Source organism: Aulostomus chinensis, chromosome 1 (genome assembly GCF_037954235.1).
Source record: "Aulostomus chinensis isolate RoL2024-O1b breed Wild chromosome 1, RoL_Achi_v1.0, whole genome shotgun sequence".
Lineage (NCBI taxonomy): Eukaryota > Metazoa > Chordata > Actinopteri > Syngnathiformes > Aulostomidae > Aulostomus > Aulostomus chinensis.
Genome location: NC_141320.1, coordinates 60,663,311 through 60,688,926, shown reverse-complemented (window position 1 = coordinate 60,688,926; position 25,616 = coordinate 60,663,311). Strand labels below are relative to the sequence as shown.

Here is a 25,616-nt window from a genome sequence, read left to right as displayed (position 1 = left end):
TTAGAGTTTTAAAAACACAACAGAGCAAAAGAAAGTAAACAGTAAAACCCCATCGTTGCCCTCTGTGCTGCTTTCTACTCTACGGCTTACCTTGTTTACCTCGTGATATCACGCTTATTGCACCAAGAAAAGTGCAGAAACAAAGGCCAGTCATCGACTTGCTAAAGGAAATGGGCAAAGACATGCTGTTAGGTTGCAGCTGAAGAGCTCCTTTAGGAGTGATTTTAGAGCAAATTGACTTTATTTTTACCTTTAAAAAAATTAATTGATGCTGGCAAACAGAGCTATTTTAAAATGGCAATGAAAAATGGTTCCACAACAACGACAACAAAACATTGTGCCCCAACCCCCGTGAGTTCCTAGCTAACGTTCTCGGCTAACACGTAATGTTTTTTTTTTTTTTACATGATAAATGGCAGGTATTATATTTTGGGGGTGTCTGTTACAAGCAGGGTGAAAGTTGAGATAATTACATACAACTACACATCCTTCAGGACAAAATAAATCAATGTTAAAACAAGTTGTACTCTTCTGAAAGAGTTGCCAGTAAAGAGATAAATCTAATTATGGACCTGCTGCATGTATATATGCTGATGCAAGTGCTCAGAGTACCATCGTGCATGTCAACACTGATTAAGTAATCTAAATTACACTTCCTGAGCTACTTTACTCACATGCACTCAACTTTAGCTCCAAGAGATGAATCATACACTGCAGAATTGTCCAGTGCGATTCCCAAGGATGGAGAAATTGATCCGAACAAAATGTGCTACAGGCTCAGAAATCTCTTTACGGTACAAAAAAAAAAGAAAAACTAAACACAGAAGTACACATGTTGAGTGTTCAGGGCAAGAATGCAGTACTGTAATACTTCATTTGCTGTAAGGCAGCTGAGTAATCCATTTTTTTCCCTCTTTTTTTTTTTTTTTTACATTTGGATCTGAAGTTGTACATGAAGAAGCAGAGCAGATAGTTAAATAGTTAAATAGCCAGGCCCTGAGCAAAAAATTCACACGCGCGCGCGCACACACACACACACACACACACACACACAGGTCTGCAGCATGATTTTTGCATCATCCGAGACTCTTCTGCATCCTGAGGTCTTGACAGAGTTGTTCTAATGTAAATTTCGGCGCAGCAAGCGGTCGCTGTGGCAGTTGGTGTGACAGGATTTGCCAGGAGTAGGCTGGATATTTTGGAACGCAGCACCTGGCTAGTATACTGTACTTGTCTAATGATGTCAGATTACACGGTCGCCAAGGAAACCAACAAAAGGCTGGAGCAGAAATAGTGAGGAAGAGGGCCCCCCCACCCCCCCTTTACTCTGACTGACAGGGCAATGTGATGGTGTGCAGCATGCATAATTAAAAGCACACACTCTTTCTGGCGTGTCGAGCTGAAGCAGTTGCGAGTGTTGTGTTGCTCTGACGACTGTCCCGTGTGGGTGTGTGTGTGTGAAAGAAGAGAGAGAAAGAGAAAAGGAGAGATGCTTGGATTCTACCTGTTTCATTGGAGATTTTCTGATTTTGCCATCAGGCAAAGAATGAGAAGAACTACAGTAGGAGAGCAGACGGATCGAAGAGCGAAAAGGATGGACAGGTGAACGTGCAAGTTTCAGGTGCACCTGGGGTTAGTTGTTTCACGGGTCAGAACTTGCACATTCTATCCCCGCGGGGAAAAACCAGTGAGGAAGCCAAAAAAACAGGAACATGCTGACCCAAATCTCCGGAGTATTACTCCCAACGCTTCATATAGAGGCTTAATTTTTCCTCCCAATAATGTGATGACAGGCCTTTCACACTTCCTGGAAAGCTAAATGAATACTTGTTTTTAATAATGTTTTATATCGTTCATCGGCTTTCCATTCCATGGAGGTGCCACTCAGACTTCCACCTCCATCCTGGGGGACAAACAAGGAGGGAGCTGACACCAGGAAAAGGGAGTCGTCTGCAGGGGAGGTTGAGTAAGGGGGGGACGGAGAGACGGAGAGACAGAGCGATGTGACTCGGTGCCAAATGTTTATAGGCGAGCTGACATAGTTAGGAGATGGAGAGGGCTGAAACGAGGCTGTCTCTCGCTGCACTCTTGGAGGAAACGAGAGATAGGAAATCTAGGTCATCGCCACTGATGCATTGCAAAGCGTACTTCAAACAAACCTGGCCTTTAGCGTGATGGCTCTCCAAAGCTGTGTTACATGCCATCAGAGACCGATCGCCATTTCCTGCCAAGAGCTGTCATGAAGTGATGAATAGAGTTATTGAGAATAAACAGACCCGTCGCATAATCCGTCAGTCCGTCCATCTGGACGCGACTAAAACGCGGATGTAGGCGAAGGAGTCGCTATTTTGGATTTGCAGCTTGTTAGCTGGTGGATCACGTGACAGGTTTCTATTCCTCATGTGCCCTTCATTTGGAATTGCCTAAGGGAAGACTTATCTGTAATCATAGCGCTGGGAATAGCGGTAAAAAGCTTTGTTCTACTGTTGAAGACCGGACCTGTCTATTTCAAGGGCAGACAGGATTCTTGATAACTCTCAGGAATATCATTTCCTATGTGACTGTAGCGTTTTTTTCTCTTCTTCTTCTTCTCACGTTTATTTCATGAATTTAAAAAAGCGAAAAGAAGATGCAACTTCAGATAATCGCAGCCACGTTTCGCCTTTTGCAAAAATTGTGACATCAGACTAACGGATAAGTAGGCTGTAAAACTTTTTCCAAAAGCCTTCAGTAGTTGTGCTTTAGAGCAGCCATTAGAAATGTATGAGCTTACAGTCCAAATGAACCAAGGCCCCATTAAAGAAAGAAAACATAGCCATGTAGTCGAGAGGAGAAAGTGTTTTGTGCTCAACCTTGCAGCATAATTTTAGAATAATGTTGCAGCATGGGTAAGATATAATTAATGGAGACAAGGCTTGAGTTGTTGCTGTACTCAGAGTGCAGGAAGTGTTAGATAGATGGTAGGTCCTGTTTTTTTTTTTGTCAAACATAAAGGTGAATGTGGAGGTGCAGTGATTTGTAGTTCTAAAATAAACTGTACGAATTAAAGGAGATCCTTGAAATCTGTAACCACTAGAAGGTCATGCGTTCTTTTATTTCTAACGTGCCTGAATGGTTACTTCTTAACAGTGTTGCCGTGCAACCAGTTGGCTTGCATCCCTCTGCGCGGATGTAAGTGTTGCTGTTTTCGAAATGAAACGGTTGGTTTCATTTGCTGGTTTACCGCAGTGCAGAACCGGAGGGTTATCAGGTAATCAATCATTATGGTCTGACTTGTTTTCATGCCGTTTTCAAGGAATTCCATCTTGAATGGCGGCGAATCTGGCGCACGTGGTTTCACGAGATTTGTGCGCCGGGACATCATAAGCACGGGAAAACTCCACACGTGAGCATTTCCAAGAATCAGTGAATAATGATGAGAATTATATGAAATAATACATTTCAAAGATTTCAAGGACTTAGATTTCTATATGGTGGCGAGCAACACTCCTGGAGTTGCTCATTCGTGACCTGTCATCATGACAGAGAAACCTCTCCATACTTGTACTGAACCCACAGAACTTAAGAATTAAAAATTCCAAGCAGTTTGCTGTGATTGAACGACTATGGCCTGACAACCGCAACGTCCTTATGTGCTAAGGTGCATTTAGGGACTAAAGCAAATAGAGTGCAAATACAGAGGAGAAGCATTACTCATCAGTGAGTCCTGCAGCATGATACAGTATGTGGCTTTCCAAGCAGCGTAGAGGAAGCTGCCGACATGCAGCAAAACACAGGGAGACTCAAAAGTCTCCTCACTTCAACTTTCAGGATCCAGTATGATTTAAACGTTGACTTTGACCAATAATTTTGAAGTAAAATCACAAAAACATCAGGTGCTACCTTGAGAAAGTTGAGGTAAATCAAGAGGCTAGAACCTGTCAGAGAGTGCATACCTCTGCCCGGAGAAGAATACCGCTAACAGCTACATCCTCCGATGGTCCATAACGTCCTCGGGATCCAGGTTCTACAATGTGATCCAAATCACCCCCAGCCACTAGTTTCTCGTTAATATTAACTGCCTTTCCACCAAATTCCGTGAAAATCCACCCATTAGTTTGACACGCACGCGTCAGCGACCTCATTACCAACTCGGAGGAGGTAACGGTTCTGTCACTGTTCACTGTGAGTGAAGGTGCTGTCACCTTCCCAGCCGTCAAACTTGAGAGGATGTCGCTCAGCCAGTTGGGTTCAGTCGTACCAGCTAGCAGCAGCTACCTGTAGCTGTAGCAACAGTTGTTAAACGTCTGCTAATGAATCCTCAGGAGTGGTGCAATGCAGTACGTGTAGGAGGAAAAGTTGGAAAGGTTTTAATTTGTAATTCTCATCTCAATTTAAGACTTCCCTCATTAAACTCTTTACTTACCAGGCCATCTGATCGTGTGTCTTTGGAAAAATTTGGTGTGTTCATCATCATTTCAGGATTTGAGCCCTGAAGACACCATGTGGGATGAGAAACTTCATTTCCAAGCAGAAGAATTTGACAGCAAGCTCCTGCCCCCCGGAAAATAGCAGCAGTAACATACCAACCTCTTATGCCAACACAAACCAGTGGGTCTTAGTCATCTCTGACAGTCCCACTGAGCTGATATGTCCCCTGCTTAATATCTCAAATCGGATAATCCCATACCTCGCTCGCTCACTTGGACCAGACTCCGCCATATTGAGTCCTGCTGCGCAGCGAGCGAGCAATGCACTTGGATGGAGCGCTCCCGCCAGCACGTGTGGGAGGGATGACGCATTTCAGGAAACCAGACCCGATCGTCATTTATTACTTACACCATATGCCCGCATTGTTTCAGTCCAACGGAGATTTGTATTGTTTGTCGATGTTGCATCGTGCATCTTGAAGAGTTCTGGCGTAAACCGGCGTAAGGGTCTCTTTGCAGTGTGATGTCAAACCCACTAAACCACCCCGACGCCACATTACGAGTAAAACTAGGGAGTAAAACACAGTGATGTTGGTGGTTTTGAATTGCACAAATCGTTTAATATACTTAAATAATCTTGAAATGATTTCCTGCACCTGCTTTGAAACCTTCACGCTACAGCGACTGTGTGACTCGATTTAAAGTTCTGAGCGCCTGCAAGTGTTTGCGCTCAAACATTTCACATTATCCTCCAAAATGGTTGATTCCGCCAAAGCAAATATTATTCTATCTCTTTTCATTTCTTTCAATCAGGAAAAACAACAGACCTCATGACTTTTTGGGTGTTTTTTTTTCCCATTCATCTGCTGTCTGCAGCATCAATTCATTAACCGGGCATTTAATAAGCATGCAAAAAAAAAACAAAACTGAATTAATTCACCCCTTTTTATATTGTTTTTTTTTTTGTAGATCTTGTTTTTATGCCCTTTACAACTGAAGTGAAGTGTAAAATAAGAGTAGTGATTATCAGCAGAACCAGCATTTTGCTGAACAAAATCTTCAGATAAGGTCTTTATTTATTTGTAATTGTTTTGAAGTTTATTTGAAGTTTATTACTTGCTGTCATTTCGTACACGTTCTAGGACGCCGAACAGAAGAAGTAAAAACAAACGGAGAACTTTTTAAAAATATCTTCGTATCAGGACATCGTATTGTCAAGTGGTCCTTTAGCTCCCCAGTTTCCTTCAGTCTCCCAGACAGGACATGATCAGAGGGGCGGCAAAGTTCTTTGAGTAAAACTTCTTTCTTTCCTTCTTTTTTTTGAAACAAAATCTGTTTCGGACACACTTGACAGGCTGGATGTCCGATTTTATTCAATATATATGACAGGAAATTCATTTATCCTCAAATACAGGACACAAGTTAGAACTAGCAGGAGGAGGAACGTTGGGGGGGGGGGGGGGGTGTGTATTTCAAATGATGGTCTTCCATCTTTATCCTGCCTCGGCTGCCGAAAGCCAAACCCTCAGCACACGCTTCTTTCTCTGAGGTTACCAGACTGCCGGCCCTCTCTTGACCCCTCAGCGTTACGCTTCTGCGGAATGGGTTGTTGGGGGGGGGGGGGGGTGTGAGCGAGAGAGAGAGAGCTTCAAGCACTCCGGCCAAGTGCTTTCATCATCCAAGCACAGCGGTCTTCACTCGGCTGCTCTTAGGCCTGCCGTTTTTACACTGACTGATGTTGAGGTGGGTGGGATATGGGGTTGTGCGTCTTCAACCTTTGTCGATACGGAGCCAGAAATACTTATTTCCTCTCATTTGTGTTATTGATTCCACAGGCTTTGCATTCCTGGAATTAAAAAAAAAAGAAAAAAAAAGTACATCCCTGCTTTGGATTTTAGAACAAAACAAATTGGTTGCAAAACCTTCTGAGTTGGTCTGTGAGATGCGTTCAAGACGTGAGAGACAATGGCAGGAGTGGATGCAGTCAGGAGGGCGGCAGAATACCTGCAGTCACACTCCTACCTGCAGCTTCTCCTCTCAGTTCCGTGAGGCTGGAGAAACACGTGTTTGGGGGGGTTTCGTTGCGGGCCGATGGCCATTGTTAAGATGTTGGTTAAGACAACCCTGCAAAACATTTTTTTCTCTTTTAGATGCTTGAACAAAGACAAATGCCTCAGTCCCTGCTCGAACGGACCGTGCAGAATGACATAAATGGCCTCCCACTGCTGACATGACACGGCCATTTCTACAGTCAGAAGAATCAATGCACGAATTGTCTGGTTTCTCTTTGTTTGGAGCAGCGGGGGTTCATTTTGACCGTGCAATCCAATATTTGCCGTTACACTTGCACGCAGCATGGAGGCAGAGGAGACTCGACGCGTCGACAAAAGTTCAGCCAGAAAGTCTCTGCTGACTTGTGGCGGTGCGACACGGCTGGAAATACCTCTCAAAACAGCTGAGCAGCGATGGCGATCCATTAAACCTCCTCGCGGGAGCTGAACTGAATTGGAGATGAAGCGTGCGTTATGAAACATCTGTGCAGTGACATCAGAGCGAGGCTGAGGACAAACCCTCGTTGTAAATGTAAGTAAAGGAGAAAACAACCCCTTTAATTGGAAGCCTCTTTTGTTCCCTCTGCGTCTTGTACCAACATTCCAGCGCTGCAACAAATTAAAACGTAGTTGTTTAATAGGGAGCCTGATGCTTTGTTAATCTGCGCGCTACACTATAATAACTTTGTCATGTTGAGATGTTTTGTGCTCAGCCCCCGTCGGTGCTCCGTGTTTGCTACGCTGTAATTGGAGATGAGCTCCGAGGCTTCCTCCTGTGACCTCATTACCCCAATTAAATGTGTATCCCTCCTCTGAAAACAGTCCATCTAACAAAGTGATCTTGTGATTATCGCTCTCGGTCCAAATGAGGTATGTGAGCAGGGACAACATGGCTGCGTCTTTATTTAAATAATATTAATGTACCGGGGGGGGGGGGTATCTCTCTCAAAAGGCTTGTTAAAAGTTGAAAAGACTAGAAATGTTTCAGGAGAATTGCTTGTGTGCCCCCCGCCCCCACTGACCAATAATAGCAGCGCAGCATAGCGGTATTGTAGCCTAGCATGTCGGCATTTAGCAGAATTACACAAAAACTCCAAATCAGATTTTTCACACGACTTGGCGGAGGGACGGAGCAAAGAGCCGAGGATCTCACTTTCAGGCCAGATTCCGAGTGTTAATATCGGTTTATAGGAGGAAAACATGAGCACTTTGGTTGCGCTTCAGTGAGGATGTTATTTGTTACTGCGGTGATACAAAAGTGAGAGTGATGCAGAATCCTACTGTGCAGCCAAATACGCTGCACAGTAGGATTCCCACCGTGCAAAGCTCTGACTCTGACAGATGTGGAAATTATGTAACGCTACACCTGCTGCAAAAAATAATGAAGCGCTGCATCTTTTTTTATTTCTCTCTTTCCATACTTACAACCAGCCCCCTCTCCCTCCACTCTTCGCCGAAACGCCCACCAAAAAAACAACAACAACAACAAAAAAACAAGCTGACTTGCTGGACTTCGTGTAGCGGTGATGTCATTTGCGCACAAGGACACGAGGAAAATGCATCGAACCGCGCTCGGGGAGAGAAACCGACAATAAGCATCGTTTTTTTTTTCTTCAAACGACTCCATGGGCGCCTTCGAGAGCAACAAAGATCATAAATGTCCCCTTAAGCTGTGTGTTCATTAGATTTTTATGAAGGGCTTCAAATACGGCACGGCTAAGGTGAGTTGAGGGATAAAAGCTAGGCGCCGTTTTGATAAGGTAACCTCGTTAGTGTCGGGTTTACGCTCCACGCGTCGTGGCCTGTGGGCTGTTGCTGGGTGTAATTACGTCCGATCAAACGTCAGGCTTTTTTTCTTTTGATTTGAGTCATTAAACGAATAACATTTCTCTTCATCTCATCATCACCAGATCATATCTTCCACGCCACGTTTGACGTGAACAGTCTGCGCCCTAAACTTTGCCAACAGTTAAGAAATTGGAGCTCCATGAGTGGTTTTTTTTTCTTCCAAAAGAACAGAAATACATGAGTCATATCCTCAAACCGTGGCGTCCATCAATCAATCAAGCCCCGCTGCTTGTGCTCAACACTAACCGGTTGATTGAGCCGAGGCCATTTACAGCCTCCAAAAGAGGCGGGAATCAATGCCGCGTTTGTCCGCTTCTTCGCTCATTAAGGAGCCGCTATTCACGCCCGAGCCTGCGCGTGACAAAGAAACCACACAAGTGCACAGCTCCAGTCCGAGGAGGTTGGGTTTTTCCTCCTCCTCAAAGCCCTCCCCTCATCAAGATTCGCCTCACAGACACGGCCGTGCCAGAGGCCAAAGTCTTGACGGGCAGCCCAGTGGGGGGTGGGGGTGGGGGGATGGTTTAACCTCGATAATCTATGGCACCTTTTCAATTGAGGGAGGAGGATGGACACGTGTAGATCGAACCTTTATGAACACCTGAGAAACCTTTGCTGTGTTGCTTCTTATACCCCCCCCCCTTTTTTTTCTTGGATTCGTTTCAGGAGGTTTGTGCAAAGTCACCATAAGTTGATTAAAATGGAATGTGTTTGGCTAGCGCTCTTTCCCTCTTTTTTTTCTTTGTTCTTTCAAATCTCATTCATCTCCCTCCCAATCCTGAAAAAAAACAAAACACAAACAAAAGAAAAAGTTTCACCTTTTTTTTTTTTTTTTGTTCTTAAAAAATTCGAAATAATCATCTGGAATAAATTTGTGTGTTAGCAGGATGCGTGTGGTCGTGATCGCGTGGCTGGGAGGATTTGATGATGATCTCATATAAACGGGCTTCTACACACCTTTAGTGCGTCACCTCCGTGTGTGTGTGTGTGTGTGTTTGTTTGTTTGTGTGTGTGTGTTTTCCAGCGCGTCTCGGAGCGTTTTCACTTGTTTCCATGGGGCGGCAGTGCGCCATCCTGCAGCTACATTATCGGCCCTTCTCTCCCCGCTGTGGACACAAGACTATTCAGCGCTCTATTTTTAGCAGAAGCCACTAAATTTAACTCCAGAATTGTGTCTAAAAAAGGCGCGTAAGAGGATGATTTTTTTCTCTCTCTCTCTTCTTCTTTGCCCCCCCCCCCCCACCCCCCAGGCTTGTTTGGAGTTTTCACTCACATGGCACCGACTGAATCCTTCTGGAGGAACGCAGGTCGGATTGGCTGCTAAAAACCGCCGTCAAGTTAAATAGAATAAAACCCTTAGCTGGATTAAGCCTCCTTCAAAATAAAAGCATTCGGGGGACGTTAGAATTGTGCGCCAAATGAACCGCCATGAAAAGTCACAGATTGAGTGTAGCGTTTGAAAGAAAGACTTTGTAGATCAGTGACATTGAAGTTTTCATATTTTTTTGGCAACAGATAATCGTCTTGTATTAAAATAACCTTCAAGTGGGCTTTTATTTTGAAGTGGAATCCCCTCGTAGACGCTTTCATTGCGGTTAAACGGTTGCGCTTGATTCATCTAAGTCAGGCTCAGCGAGAGAGAGGGAGAGAGAGAGAGACGGCATCCGATGGGTCTTTTCCTTGCACACCACTTTGGAAATTTGCGCTGGCGTCGTCCTGCTCGGAGCGACGCGCACCTGCCGGGGCTCGGAGCGGCGGAGCGACTGATTTAATGGGATAATCAGACTAATTGCCTCCTCCTCTCATATCGCCCTGCATTGATCCTGTCCACCATTCCAATAATCACTGTCATGACTCCCTTCATTTGCCTCTTTGCTGCTGTTTGAAAGTGAGCGGCTGCAGGTGCGCCGGGCTCTGATTTGCGCCAGTCAAGACTGGCAATATGTAATTTTGGAAAGCGACGCTGCGTTTCTCCTCTTTTTTTAATTCGTGGACTATTTCGCTGTTGGGATTCCCTTTTTTGTGAGTGTGTGTGTGTATGAGAGTGTATTTTAATTTTTAAAAAAAAATTTTTTTGGAACCGGTGCTGATGACCAGAGCTGACACACCGCGATGGTGGGGGGCTTTCTGAACTGACAGTGTTCGCATCATCTGGAAAAACTGTTTGTGGGTAAGTTCGTCTTTTTTGTTTTTTTCTTCATTTTTCCTTTTTTTTGGGGGGGGGGGGGTCTTCTCAAAGTTGCATCATCGCGGGTTCATGAAGCAGTTTCTCGGGCGTCACATGATCCATGGAGATATTTGCACCGTCCACTTATCGGCGCGCTTTACCTAACAATCTCCTAATATGCGGCATTTATGCGCATTTGGAGCTCCGTTACGCACGAATACTCGGGAAGGACGCAGCAGCCTCAGTGGAGCCGTAAGTCTTGTGTTCTAAACCTCAATTACCCAAACCAGAGCGATCAGTGTGTCATGGATACCAACTGTAAATTGTGTAACACCCCTGCGCATTTGCATGTCGCCGGGTGCGTCAGCAGTGTGTGCGTGCGTGTGTGTGTGTGTGTGTGTGTGTGTGTGTGGATGAGAGGAGGGAGGCGAGAAGAACCCCGAACGGATTTAGTTATTATTTCTGCTGAGTGGTGGCTTGGCGAGTCAGCTCTCTCTCTCTCTCTTTCTCTCTCTCTCTCTTTCTCTCTCTCTCTCTCTCTCTCTCTCTCTCTCTCCTCCCTGCTTGGATGACTGATGGTCCAGATGGATGCTGGATGGAGCTCCACTCTGGACCAGAACACCACATCCACATATTTGGTAATCAGGAAGTGATGTATTTGAGCAGATACTCGCTGACACAGAGAGGATAAAACTTCATTTCTCGGCTCTTCACCCCTCCAAAGTTCACCGTTTCATCAAGCCTTGTCTAACCTTCACCCCCAGAACACCTGACTACGTGACTCTCTCATTTTTTTCACTTCCCAAATGCGTCATCCCGTGCCAGAGATGTGTGTCTGATGCTATTTCAGAACCGTCTGTGTGTCTTTTCCAACAACATCTGGGGTTAAGCTTTGACACGGGAGCATCCAGCAGCACATGAATTAATAGGTAAGTGGCAGCGGCCACTTAACAGAAGCCCTGCAGCTACATATTGAGCTGAGTCGAGTGCTCTCACACAGAAATTGATTTAGACAGAGATTATGTCATCCAGCATTGGCACATTTCTTCTTCTGCTGGTCAAGTTTACCCAGTGGCACTGACTCGCTCCCTCTGCTCCCCGACGAATCAGAAAGAAGAGACTTGCCCGGGGGAGTAGCATCAATTCAGCTTCCTGTCGTGAAAAAAAAAAGAAAATCCACAGTTCAAACGTGAAAGCAGCAAAGCCAACACAGCAAGTTTTCTCCGCATTTAGTTGTCACTGTTATTCTTTGTTGACGTTTTAAAAAATTGTACAAGTTAATAAAAACGAGCTCTGCCAGACAGAAATGCTCAAAATTACGTTTAATTTACGCTTCAAGAATGCGCAGCGACATGATATTTTATGTCTGGCAACCTGAACACTGAAGGAAAAACAGGTATTTTCTGGGTCAAAGTACGTTTCACGTCAAAACAGGCAGTAACATGTGTTTGAGTGATTCATAGGTACTCGTTTTGATTCAAATTTGACAAAATTGAACAAGTATCAAGAGAAAAACGAGAACACGGGAGGATAGGAGTGATTTTATTAACAGCCTTCCTTAAATTTTGGCCTCATGTATTTAAACAAAGCAACGTATGACTAAAAAGCGAGGAGGAGATAATATACTGTCTGTCTGTATGTATGCGCATGGACGACTGATAAAATGCGAGAGATTTTGGACCCTTGAATTTAACCAAAAGGAAACAGAGTTTACAACAAAACAGGCAAAATCTACGTTTTATTTGAGCGGGACAACATCAGGAATCAGCATTCATAACAGCTGTGCAGTCGAAAAGCTGGAAGTTCAGCAGTCGATGTAATTTATTTCTGCAGTGAGACTTCTAGACCTCTGGACATCTATCTTGTTCCCCCCGTCCTAAGTCAAACCCTGCCTGTCCTGTACTGAAAGAAGTTAAAACAAATCATGTCAAGCTTTTTGCAAATAGACCTTGACCCCTCGCTTAAGTGATCTGAAGACATCAAAAGTGCCCCCCCACCCCCACCCTTACTTCCTCCTCCTGTCCTGATTGATACTTTTAATTTTCAAGGACCTGTCACCAATGGCTATTGGCCTTGGCTTTGCAATCAAGGAGCGGGCCGGTCAAAGGCTTTCAAATGAAAGAGTTCATTAATGCGGTGGGAAATAAGGCTTGTCTGGCTGTGCAATATTGGCTCTGTGAGAGGAGTGATTGGAGCAATTGATGAGGATTTGCGAGGAGGAAGGCTGGAGAGGAAGTTGAGAAGCGGAGGGGGCGGGGAGGGTGGGGTGGGGACCTCAATCATGGCCATTAAATTACATTAATAAGACTCAGGGGACAATAGTACAACCGAATCCAGCTTGTGTGTAAATATGAACAAACTTGAGCCTCCTGCAGACGTATTGACTGCTGTGAAATGGGAGCGTTGGAAGCTATGGACTACAGGCATAACAGAGGCGCGCTCTCAGTTAAATCTTTTGAAAATCCAATTCCCGTGAAGATGAGATTCCTCTTTTCCCCGTGCCGTCTTCTATTTTCCATCGCAATCATTGAGCATCGATCAGTCACAAAGCTATTTATTTTTGTTGCCGCCATCATGTCATGAATTGACAATATGGTAGATCAGGTAGATTACAATATGTCTGGGCATGTCGCCTCGCCCATACAAAGGAGCGTCATGACCAACAGGGATGAATACCAAAAATTCAATCTGTACATTTTCATGCTTCAGTCCTTAAGTTGAGCAGTTGGTCCTCAACTTTTTCCACCTTTGATTTTCTTCGAGAAAAGCCAGCTTTTTATTTTCTGGTTTAGAAACTGGCTTTTTGATTGGACGCATCATTTTGATACGCTCACTCTTACATGCACCACAGGACGGACCAGACACAGAAACATGTTCTTGATTCATCAGTTAGTCTTCAATCTTCATCATTTTCAGATCAAAAGCCGAGAAAATGGGAGAACTTTAACCATTTCCAAGCCCAGAATATTGACTAGCTTTACAGTATGAATGCAGGATACAAGCTATCTAGGGAACAGGATATAGGCTTGCTAGGATACAGGATAATCGGCTAGCTGGGATACAGGATACAGGCTAGCTAGGATACAGCATAATTGGCTAGCTGGGATACAGGATACAGGCTAGCTAGGATACAGGGATACAGGCCAGCTGGGAAACTGGATACAGATTAGCGAGGATATAGGAGACAAGCTAGTTAGGATACAGTCTAGCTAAGATGCAGGACACAGGCTAGCTAGCTTCCCTCTGCTGCTATATCGGTGGTTTTATCTGTAAAAGTGCCTTCTACGTTACAATCATTAAAAACACTATTTTCTGGAGAATCTGGTTGAAGATAACCTGACCTTTCAGGATAGTTTAAATCTCAAAACCATCCGACTGTTATGTAATCTTGACCCAGAAAGGGAAGAAGCAGATGCAGAGTCCAAGTGAACACAATTCCATGTTTTCAAGTCTTCGATACAGGATGTGTCAGGTCAAGAACGAGGCGGAGAACTGTAAAGCCGAGAGGGAACGTGACTGACCTTCGAAAAAGAATCAAAAGAAAGAGAGTCGCAAAAGACCCCACGTGAATGGACCAATTTTGTCGTTGAACCTTTGCTGTATGAGGAGTAACTAAACTGTGTCACTATGCTAGCTTGAATGGCTTCATTTGTCCCCCCAGCCGGAAAACAAGTGAGCTTCGCACGCATGCAACCAGAATCAAGTGCAATTTAAAAGCACTCCATTTAGCCATTTGTAACAACTGGAAATAAAAGGAATTTAGGAGCACGCCCCAGAGCTTAAACGTTGTGCTCTTTATTTGAAAGCCGGCTAAAAACTGAAGAAAGAGTCGATGAAATACTCACGCTGTACGCTGAACCTCCTCTGATGAAACGGCCATCGCAGGTGGGATCAATTACCTCAATATACAGTATTTTTCTTTGCCAGGGGGCAGTGGACGTTTAAAACGAATGCTCCTTTTCTCTCTCCTTCCCCTTTTTTTAATCAGCGCGAGTACGACAAGCCCCGGCGCTACAAGCAAGAGCACCGAATGATCATTTTCATCCTTTTTCTTTTCAGTTCCGCGACCATTTGTGCCATGTCTGGGGGGTTGATCCTCGGAGGCCCATTCAGCCTAGAAAGATGAAGTTGATGTGTTTTAGATAGCTTTTTAGAGAGATGTGGATATAGAATGGAAATTGCATGCCAGGGGAAGCAAAATGAGCAATTTTTCCTCTCATTTCCCCTCCTCTCTTCTTCATCGGATCTGTGCTTACTCATTCATGAAGGCTTTGTTGTGACATTCTATACGTCGGTGTGGAGATAAAACATTGCACAAAATGCCACTTGGCAGGGGAGAATAAAAAGGAGAAACCTGAACTACATTTTTGTTCAATCTGATGCATTTTTTCCTTCTTCTTTTTTTTTTTACATTTTTGTCGCCACGAGAGATACAACTCTGTCGCTTTATCAAAATCACGGCTAATTTATTCACATTTGAACTGTATTCAGAGTGTTGCAAGATTCAGAGGCGGCACACTGGTTCAGAAAAGGTTTTTAAATGTAAGTCAGCGCCTACAGGAGCATGAACAGCTTATTTGCATAGAATATATGAATGCAGACATGGGCAGCCTCAATAGGGACCCTGACCTTTTTTTGTGTGCTGAATTCTCCTCTCTCAGTCAGACATGTAATTTGAACAGCTTCGGAATAATGAAGTGAAATCAAGAGACATTTCAAAAGTAGCCTGTCTTTTATCAGTTCTTGTTAGTCCCAGGGAAAGTGTAGTATTTACTGTGTGTGTGTGTATATATATATATATATATATATATATATATATATAAATATATATAATATTTCAAACTGATTGTTTCAGATGGAGCTCGCATCCGTATTTGCGATTCAGCTGAATTACGGCAGGCGACTCTAAATAAGGACGTTAAGATGTGACACCTGCCACTGATGGCGCCCAATGATAATGATTTATGTGTCACAAATCTCCCCTGGAGTCAAATATTAAGTAGACTGCATGTTCACATGAGAGGGAGGTCAGTTTAACATGCATGAGACTTATCAGAAAACAGAATATAGTGGTTTGCAACAGCCAGGGAGGGTTTTACTGCTCTGTAAATGTGTCACATATCAATCATTTCATCCTCCATTGCTGCAGTGTAAACAGTAAATTTATCCCATTTTGGCTGTAAAGTGCTAGCGGTTAGCAGCGTGTCTTTCTTTCCCCTCTAGCCGGGGCACTGCTCAGTTACCCCCTGCTGGACCAGACCCGTAGAGACCGGCTCTCAACAGGGTTCTTGATTTATGGGCCACTTTACAAGAAGGGCCTGGGGACGCAGCACTCCTTGTCCTCCAATATTGAATCTCAGCTGCCTCGCATGGAGATGCGGGTCGTCTATTATTGTCTGAAAGCTTATTTGCATTGCGCCGTAAAGCTCTCAGTGGTAACTACAGCGTGTCTGCTCACCTTAGCACTTCAGTATATTTCTGCTTACTGCTGCTGCTGCAGCACCATGGGCTTTGGTGCGAGGGATATTTGTAGAGAAAAGAAGCAGTTTGGACAAGTAGATCATTACATGTGTCAAAATGAGGTGCTTTGCTTTGTTTGAATTCAATCCAAAAATAAAAAAACAACAACTTTTGACATTAAAACAAATGTTGATTTAACATCAGGGGCTTGAAATATTAAGCCAAAAAGCAATTTGAACCGGCATCAGGTCACATCATTCTTCCTCTACTTACAGGCCACTGCTCCACAGATCTGTGGCATCTGAGCTACCGTTAGCTAGGTGGCATTAGCTTTGCCCAGCTAGAAGAAAAAAAACACTCACTTCGAGCAGTAAGCAAATTTCACAAGCTGCATTTACCTCATAATAACACTGAAAGTTCATCCATCCATCCACTTTCTACCTCTGATCCTGTTAAGGGTCGCGGGGGGCAGCTTTCGGGCAAGAGGCGGGGTTCACCCTGGGCGGGTCGCCAGGCCATCGCAGGGCCAGCACACATAGACAACCATTCACACTCACAGTCACACCTACAGTCAATTTAGAGTATCAATCAGCCTCGTCCCCTCTTGATGTCTTTGGACTGTGGGAGGCCCGAGTACCCAGAGAGAACCCACACAGGAACAGGGAGAACATGCAGACTCCACACAGGAAGATCCCTTGCTGTAGCTGGGCCTCGAATCCAGAACCTTTTTTCCTGTGAGGTGACAGTGCTGACCACTGCACCACCGTGCTGCCACCTCTGAAAGTTTCATATGATTTTTTTTTTAAACATCTCTAATGTTCTATATGAATACAGTTGGCGATAAGTGTGTGAACCCTTCAGTGTGAGCAGATGAGGTGTTTCTGTGTGCCACTGTTGCTTCTCTTGTGTTTATACTGCCACCTACGTTACAGGAGTGTGTACAAATGCAAGACAAACGCTGAAGTTTGGAATTAGGGAGAATAAATCTGTAACACCTTAAGGGTACTGATTTATCAATGAAATCTTAAAGGAAAGCATTTTTCATTCTAATCACGACTGTAAAGCTGCACGCTGCATGTCTATTCTGCATCTGCTGACGAAATACAAGCTCGTTCGAAAGCCTCGTTCATCCACAACACAGATTCTGAGCGCATTGTCTGTTCGAAGAAAGACTTTCATTATATTGATGTTGAAATTCTTTGTTTGCTGGCTGTATTTTCTCTACTTTGGCTTCACAGTGCTAGATTACTCCCCCCCCCCCCCTTCTAAAATAAGCAAGATAAATGTTAAGCAGCCTTAATGATTCTAGTTGCTGTAGGGTAGGCGTTTATTAACTTGTGTTAATAATCTGACAATCCTTTCATTCCTGCTTAAAACAGCCCACAGTTGTGCTATTTAGACTGTATATTCAGCTGGCACACTCGAGTACTTGCCAGTGCATTATTTCTCATTTTTATTGTCCTTTACCTTCTACATTTTTATGTTTAAGATAATGTGTTTGACATTTTTTGGCTGATGCCTCCTTGTAATCTGTAAAAACCCGTTCTGCAGTACAAGAGATGTCAACCACCTTTATTTCCCTACACAACAAAATAGAAACCTATCAATTGGAATTGTTTCCTGCTGTACATCAAAGCTGCGCGATGCTCTCCGCTGAGTAGCATTAGCATATTAGCTCGTCAGTTCAGCAGCAGATTAGTCTCAGTGTCACAGACTTAGATTCAGAGTTAAATGTGCGTTGCAGGTTGTGCGAGAGAGATAATGGAGGTGTCAACCTGGGTGTGATTAAGTTTCATTGTATTTAGCATATGGAATGTTTAGCATCACGCAGCAGCAGCTAAGCTTCCTCTTAAAGTGTTACTTTACCCAAAAAGTGTAATTTGCGTTTCAAGTTCTCACATTTCTACCTCTTATCTTATGTCTTGGTGACTCCAGAAATCATAAGATCCACATATTTCTCTATATTCTATATATCTTATGAGCTTTGAGCTAGCAAGAATAAACAACTAACAGCAGCAAAACAGATCAAAACTTCTCTCTCATGCATCATCCGGGATGACTCGTGTTCTTTAACCGGCTACCTGTTCAATAACCCACAAACACTTTGATTTGAGACAAAAAAAATAACCAGTTCAGAGCACTTGTAGTTTGATGTGACTGTAAAATGTTTGTTTTGGTATTGTTTTTTTTTTAGCCCATACCATAGAGTTTGTAGATCCTTGAGGACATTTGGGGATGAAGAGGATGATTACGCTGAAAAATGTGTTTCAGGACTCACTAAAAGGAAATTTGGAGTTGCAGCTGTTAGCGTCCGTTAGCTACAGGCTCATAATAGGAGGCTGATGTTTAGTGATTTCTTTTCGGAGAGGCAAAGAACATCCTGTTAGACAACATAAAACTTACAATGAGGACTTTAAAGACAAATTGCACTTTTTGACTATCACTTAAAGGTGAATCCCATAAAATTTAAACATACAATAACTGTTATGATGTGCGGTGTAGGCCGAGACATATGTACTAAATCATCATGGGCATAATTAGCTTTTAACCTTAAAAGAAAAGTCTGTTTGGAGGCTGATAGCGTGCTTTCAGAGTGTTAAATGATGTGCGGTGTAGCTGTAGAGCACAATTGTCAGCGTTAATTTAGCAGCGAGTGAATCATTGCTGCCATTTTGCCATGAATCCTGTTGAAACTTTTGTTTTTTATGAGGCACTGATACTGCATTTCAAACAATTAATATGTCTTTGAATACAACATAAATATATATGTGTGTGTGTGTGTGTGTGTGTGTATTGGAAGAATATATTAGACATAAGACATTTATATTGACTGTTAATTTATGTTGACATCAGGGCTCATGTTCCTCAAATATTCCCTACTTCCTTCCTTCTGTAGCTTGGCGCCGTCTCATGATACGGGCTCTTTCTCCTTGGCCTCCATTCATCCCCTCCTCCTCCCCCACCTCTGTTCACCTCTCCCTCTCAGTGATTCCATCAAGCTTTCCCTTGGCCCTCTAAGCTCCCGTCCTGGAATAGCCAAAGAGAGAGCTCCGTTCATTTAATGTCATCCTTATTTTCCTGACAGCCAGGCGGGATAAAGAATCTAGTTAGCAGGCAGCTCAGGGAATGGGACTAAGAATTGGACGTGACTGCTAAGACCGCTTGTGTTTGTGTGTGTGTGTGTGTGTGTGTGTGTGTGTGTGTGTGGCTGTGTACACATATTTTTGTATAGAATTCATTGAAAGTGGATTTTTTTTTGTCAGACTGACTGGTGGCTAACAGCTCCCAGGAGTGAAAATACAATGTATAAATTAAACATTACATTCTGTATCTCCCATATTTCATCAATATAAAGAGCTTTTCTTTGCTTTTTTTTCTTTTACAAATACCCTCCTTAAAACTATCACTAGTGGTTTTTTTCAGCCATTTGTTGAGCCATTTCATTTTCAGTAGAGACTCATTCCATGATAGCTGTGAGTGAACATCAATTTGATGCTGCGGTCACAATTGCGGCGTTGCAACTTGTTCAGCAGCTTAAAATGTGAGGAAACAGGGCTTTAGTCCATGTTGCAAAAGAATGGCAAAAAGAGGAGAACATTGCAATGTATTTTTAATTAGGAACAAGGCTACAGATGACACTGAGGTAAGCTCCCACTATTGTTTCTGGAAATTATAAATGATTAAGAGCCGTGGAGCGTTGGGAGTGGGATATTCTTAGATTTCACCTTTTAAGCTTCGCTTAAAAAAAACAACCCAAAAATTCTGGTTCTTCTTTGACAATATTGATTAAAGCTAGGAGATTTGTGGATTACATCGACATTTCTTCGTCTCTTACACAACGCAGCTGCACAACGTTGCTATTGTGCATATAAGTGCTCCATATTCATTTGTTGTTTCCGATCTGAATCCTTCCGAGTTGCTTTTTTCCCCCCACTTTGCTGTTGCTAGGGAGAAAACACACCGTCTATATTTTTAAACCAGAATAAACATTTATTTCAAGACACTGACAGTGTTGAACACATTAAGAGATGTCAATTGCATCTGAATGGCTACCCCCCATACACAATAACACACACACACACACACACTCCTCTCACTCGTGCATGTCAAGAACACGGAGGCTTGTTGTTGCAGGGTTATTAGATAATCTAAAATGGAATAATTCAGAGCACAGACTTGTGTGGGAGTGTGTTTGCGTCAACCAAGGGCTGGAGAAGTGTTCCTCACAAATAGAAATGTTAATAACTCAGCCAACAGAGCGCATATCAATTTTCCCACTGCAGGTAGGCGTAAGGGGGCAGAGAGGTGACACGGGGGAGAAGTGGTAGGTGGTAGTGGTGGGGGGGTAATCATGGAGATTGAGTTCACACCACAACTCAGGTTTAATTATTTCTGTATTTCTGGGTGTTTGATTCAAGTTGTTTGATTTTTCCATGTCAGAAGGCAGAGGAAGGTACTCCAGGTTCTCCAGTGTCCCCTCCCCTCCCCTCCCCCACTGCCTCCTCTATAAAGTAAATAGGCTAATTATATTCAGGTTTCACCTCACAGCCTTGCCTTGAGAATAATACTCATTTCAAAGCAAAAATGACCAACTTTTACTCCTCGGTTCAGTGGAAGCTCCTCGTCATTGCTCTCACAGATATGAGCAGTCAACCAGAAGCATCCGATATGAACAGGAAGAACCTCTGCGCGACAGAGAGACTTGAAAAGAGAGATCCGTGAAAAGTCCTCATCTCAATAGCCATCTGCCGAGCTACCGGTGTCGTCGCAGGAAAAGCCTCCGTCGTCAATTGCTGAAATTGTTTGTGCGCGAGCGCGAGATGCATTCCTCCGGGTTGACTCCGAGTCCTGTGAGTGTTGAGAGAGTGCCCCATTTCTCTAGCTGAACCCTTCTCGAAAAAGTAATTGAATTTGGGATGAATCCGCGCAGAGGGAACGACGTCAGGGAGGGTGGATGGAAGAGTGGATGCTTGAGGAAAACAACAATCAGAGAATGAGAGACAGGTGACAGCGCCTTATTGAATGAGTTCCTCTTTCAAGAACACCACACTATGAGATGCTTTACAGGATAAACTGTGGGAGGGTGTGTGTGTGTGTGTGTCTATATATATATAGAGAGAGAGAGAGAGAGTAATCCAACATTCTATATTCTTGGACGTCCTTCCTGTTCTACGGTGTCGTCTATCCTATCGCTGGTGAATCTTTCACATCCCGCCAGCTAATAATCTTGTGCCACGGAGTGAGATGATAGTGGCATTAATGCGCTGACATCCTTTTTATGATTACTGATAGCAAATTGGCCTTGATAAACTGTTGGAGTAGAGCTGGTGTCCTCAGACAGGTGACTATCTTCAGAATATGAAAGATAACTCAACAACACCATTTGATGCTGATATCCTCCACCTTGATCAATCGCATCACGTCCCCCTGTCTTTTTTGTTTCGTTCTTTTTACTCCCAGTTGATTAAGACATCCGTAAAAACAGTTGTTAAATAATGAACCGGAGCAGCTCTGTACTATTGAGAGCAGAGACGTGTGCACGGCACCCGAGAGAACCAGAAGAATATTCATCAATAGATCATAAATCTGCTGATAATGCCGCAATGAGCGAGACAAGGTCATTTCCCAAGTTGGAGATCCTGATCAATGGAATAGTGATGGCTCTATCTTCAGCTGATGCAGCTTCTGTCTTTTCCTGGATGATTTTAAGAGTAGTTACTAAGTATTTCAAACCTTTTTCTCCATCTTTTTAAGTATAAATACTACTGAGTACTAGAATCGTCCAATATTAGTCTGTGTCCATCCACAAGTACTTCCCGTCTGCCATTGTTTCAAGATGAACTCCTGACCTCCATTCTGTCTGCGGCAAGTCTTGGAGTAGCATACTCCCCCCCCCCCCCCCCCGAAAAAAAAGGTACTTTGGTGTTGTATTTCTTTGACTTGACCTGCAGGCCTCGTCTCTGGTGGTCATAAAGTGCAGCTTCCTCTGCATGTAGCGAAGCCAGCTGGCATAGCCGCTGTCCCCGCAAATGTATCATGGATCCGTTCAAGCGTTGAAAAATATGGCGAGTGATTTCGTGTCACATCCGTCAATCTTCAACTGCTTATCCTGGCTTTGAAGTCGCGGCTCCAGCAGGGAACCCAAATTCCCGTTGCCTGACCACATCGACCAACTCGGTCCTGGGGATCCGGCGGTGTTGCCGGTTGAACGTACCTGGAACATCCTCCGAGGGAGGCGCCAGGGGACATCTTGACTTGATGCCCGAACCGTCTTAACTGACTGATGTTTTTCGACGCGCTATCGACTCTGTCAGAGTCCGCCATGGATGAGTGAACTCACCTTAGCCCTCAGATCCTCCTCTTGGTGATCTGGCCACGGTGGTGGTTGAGAGTCAGGGCAGGATTGAATTTCATCCTGAAATGGATGGAGCTTTTTCCTTACGTGCGAAACCGATTTAGGTAAAAGATTCTCAAGAGTTAGTTGAAGTGTTTTTAATGCTTAACCTACACTCCGGTGGCGGGGGGGTGTCATGTAGCTATGAGGTTGTTTGCCAACCACCAATAAAAACCCAAAGCCATGGCAAAATCAAGCACGTTTTAAGTTAACTGTTGTCACATTCACGCCTGCGATTATGGTTCTCGTTAATCACTTGGACCAAAAGAAAACAAAAAAAAAAGAGAGCGAGGGAGAAAACACCTGAATGGTCATTGCACGTTGGAGAACCTGAGTCTCCCGGATGAGCTCAGCGCCTTTTCTCTCACCTTGACCTGCTCAACAGAGCCACCCATTAAAGCCATGTCCCTTTTTCCTCAGAGGACCTTACCCTGCATGAAATGTGCGAGACTCCTGTGGCTCCTGCTGCGTACTAAGAACGCGTAGTACATTTTGAACACTTGCAGGAAAAGATCTTTTTTCTTTTTTTCCATTATCCCTCCACCAGTGAAGTCTGCTGCATCCCGCTTTAACAATTGCCCCCATCGCTGAAACGCTTTTACACACTAGTTGTCAAGCATGTCAAAGAGCCCCAACTGGATTGTATTTTCAAGCTAAGCACATCTTCACAAAATAATACAAAAGCCTCCAGGTTCTTTTCTACATTCAGACCGCTCCCCCATCTGCAGCTGAGATACTCCCTGAACTGCCTCAATGCCCAAAATTGGTGAGATGAGACGCCTGTGAATAACCCACAGAACAGTTAAGGACATCATCCAGTGCAGCTGCAGCGTCCTCACCCTGATGGTGCCCCCCCCCCAAGGCTCTGCACCACCTGAACTCTCCCACACCACCCCCACTACCGATCTGGTCTATCTCTTCTACATGCTCCACATCTGGACCTTTTTATTCCTGCATAACTGCTAGCTTAATGTGCTCTCGCTGCTTTATCCTGTAATATACGGCAATATGACTCTTGGCTAGCTGCTTTTTTTTTTTTAAAGGCTACTTTTGAACTTTTACTGGTATTTCACTTTTTATTGCTCTCATTCAAATCTATAGCCTTGTGAAAAAGACACAAATATTATCTCTAACTAACGTCGGCGGAAGAAACCAAGAGATCTTCTGCTGCCTTTCTCTTCGTTTATGTGCTCAGAACCTAGACATGAGTTCTTGTGTTAGCATTCTTTTAATCCACACATCAACAAGTGTGATCCGTGTATCCAACAGTAGATCACTTGCTTGCTTATTATTCTATCAACACCAACACAAATAAATATCACGCTTTGCAAGAGTGCTTTTAACCTCTGCAGCGATAGCGAAGGTGTGACGTCTAGTGGTTCAGGATATCACCGGGGACTGACGGGGTGCAGCTCAGAACCGGTGGTTCGGTGGTTTCCCCAAACCACAGCCTTTGTGCTATTGTTGCAGACCTGCGCCAGACTTAGAAAACTAATTAAAAAGATAAGAATTTGTGTGTGTGTTCTGAGGCAGCATTCGTTGAAGGAAGCAAAAAGAAGGCTCTACGACAAGAGGCCTTTGACAAGTGTGGGGGGGGGGGGGGCACAGTAATGTCGCCATCTTTGGCTCACGGCCAGTTTCGCATGCCTCCCGAGTGTCTCGAAGGGTTATTGTGGCTTTGCAGGGTTTCCCCCTGAAAGGCTTTCTGATGCTGCTTTGTGGAATCGATGTGAAGCATCTTTGTCGTGACTGAAATCCCAATGGAGGCGCCGTTGTAGCCTCCGTGAGCATGTTGTTGGGCCGTAGAGGAATTAGTTGCCCAACAAAGACTGATTATACAGTAAGGCCAACAAGAAGAACAGCATTAACTCAAATTAACCGACTTTCCTTTTTTGTGCGACCCATTTTGACAGATGTTTATTGTCCTATAAATACCAAATATTTCCAATTAGCGCAGTTTCCATGTACATTCATGTTACTCCTCTGATATATTAACTTGAAATGAAGCTTTTTGGAAATAATAAACAGGGAGAGATGAGTAGATTCAAGTGGGCACCTGATGATGTCACAGTGATTAGAAGGGAAGAGGGATTATAGTTGTGGGTAGCTGGCAAAGCTGCAAAGCCACATCTGCCTTGATATAGTTGTTCTTTGACGTTTGGTATCATCAAAAGAGCTGATTATACTGTAAGTCCCTGGCATAATCTACCTGCTGTATGTGACACACCCGCATGAAAAAGGAATAAATGTATAAATAAAGCATATTTTCTCCAACTGACCTTAGGTCTCATGAAAGTTAGGTAATTATTGACTAAGAACTTGAGAGATATATCTATTTTTTTCCACCCGTCTCATATATTCCGGCTTTGATCGAGCATCTCCTGCCAAAATCATTATCTCTTCTTTATTTGATGTCTTTCCGTGTATTCACAGCGCGGCTCAGTACAAAAATAATAACTCCAGCTTTTGTTTTCTTGTAGGACTGGTGAAAAAAAATGAAAGCTCCCATTCCTTTTTTGATCCTGCTTCATGCTGTTGTGGTCCATTGCCTGAAAGTGGTGTCGAAGAGAGGCTCAGGTAAGTCTTGGCCTCTTTTCTTCTTCCTCTTCTTCTTCTTCTTCTGTCTTTTTTTCCTTCCACGGCAACACTTTGCTCCTACTGTTTAATAAGTCTATAAAACCAAGGTGGAAAACTGCTGATCTTCATTTAAGCTCCTCCACATATTTACAGCTACAGCTTCATTTTTCTGTCGACAACTTTTGGTTTCTTGGAGCCGATTCAAGGGGTGTGTTTTTTTTTTTTTAATTTATAGAAAAAAAATAGTTTTATCTGCTTGATTGAAGCATTTTAAGATTTTGTCACATTGTTTCCTTTTTTTTGCTACAGAGGTGGCAAAATTTAGTTTGTAGTGGGTGTTGACGGTTAACCCTCAGGTTTCGGTGAGATAGATATGAAAATTCCTCGTTTTTCTTGTGGTTTTTGGACGTTTTGGGGTCTTAATCCATTCACGGTCTCCTGTACGTCGTAATTAAATAGTAGGAGGGCGCAAATGTACATCTCAGTTGTGATGACCGGGCTGCTTGACGGACACGTTTTGTCATCTGTTTTAAGTGAACTTTTCGGCTTCTTTGTACTGCCTGCAAAAAGATTTGTCTCTTGAAAAGTGCAGGGGGGCAAAATCTACTGCCCCTTTGTGTTTAAAGTTAAACTGAAGCTCAAATCGGTGGACGTCTCAAAAGAGTACGTTTGGCAATTTTACTGTAAAAATTCTCTCTCTGTGTTTTCTTGCT

At 43.7% G+C, this 25,616-nt stretch overlaps 1 protein-coding gene across 4 annotated transcripts in view; it reads left to right on the top strand.

Annotated features, from left to right (window-relative positions):
* The window catches only part of LOC147272611 (interleukin-1 receptor accessory protein-like 1), a 274,460-nt gene that overhangs the window by 56,563 nt on the left and 192,281 nt on the right, over positions 1-25,616 (top strand). For 2 of the 4 annotated variants that reach the window (XM_086198107.1, XM_086197859.1), the window contains exons 1-2: positions 9,952-10,475; positions 24,807-24,903. In XM_086198107.1, the coding sequence (XP_086054233.1) occupies positions 24,822-24,903 (82 nt within the window). In that variant the 5' untranslated portion in view covers positions 9,952-10,475; positions 24,807-24,821. Of the gene's footprint in view, positions 1-9,951; positions 10,476-24,806; positions 24,904-25,616 lie in introns of those variants that run through there. The other 2 variants (XM_086197940.1, XM_086198022.1) reach the window with 1 other exon arrangement.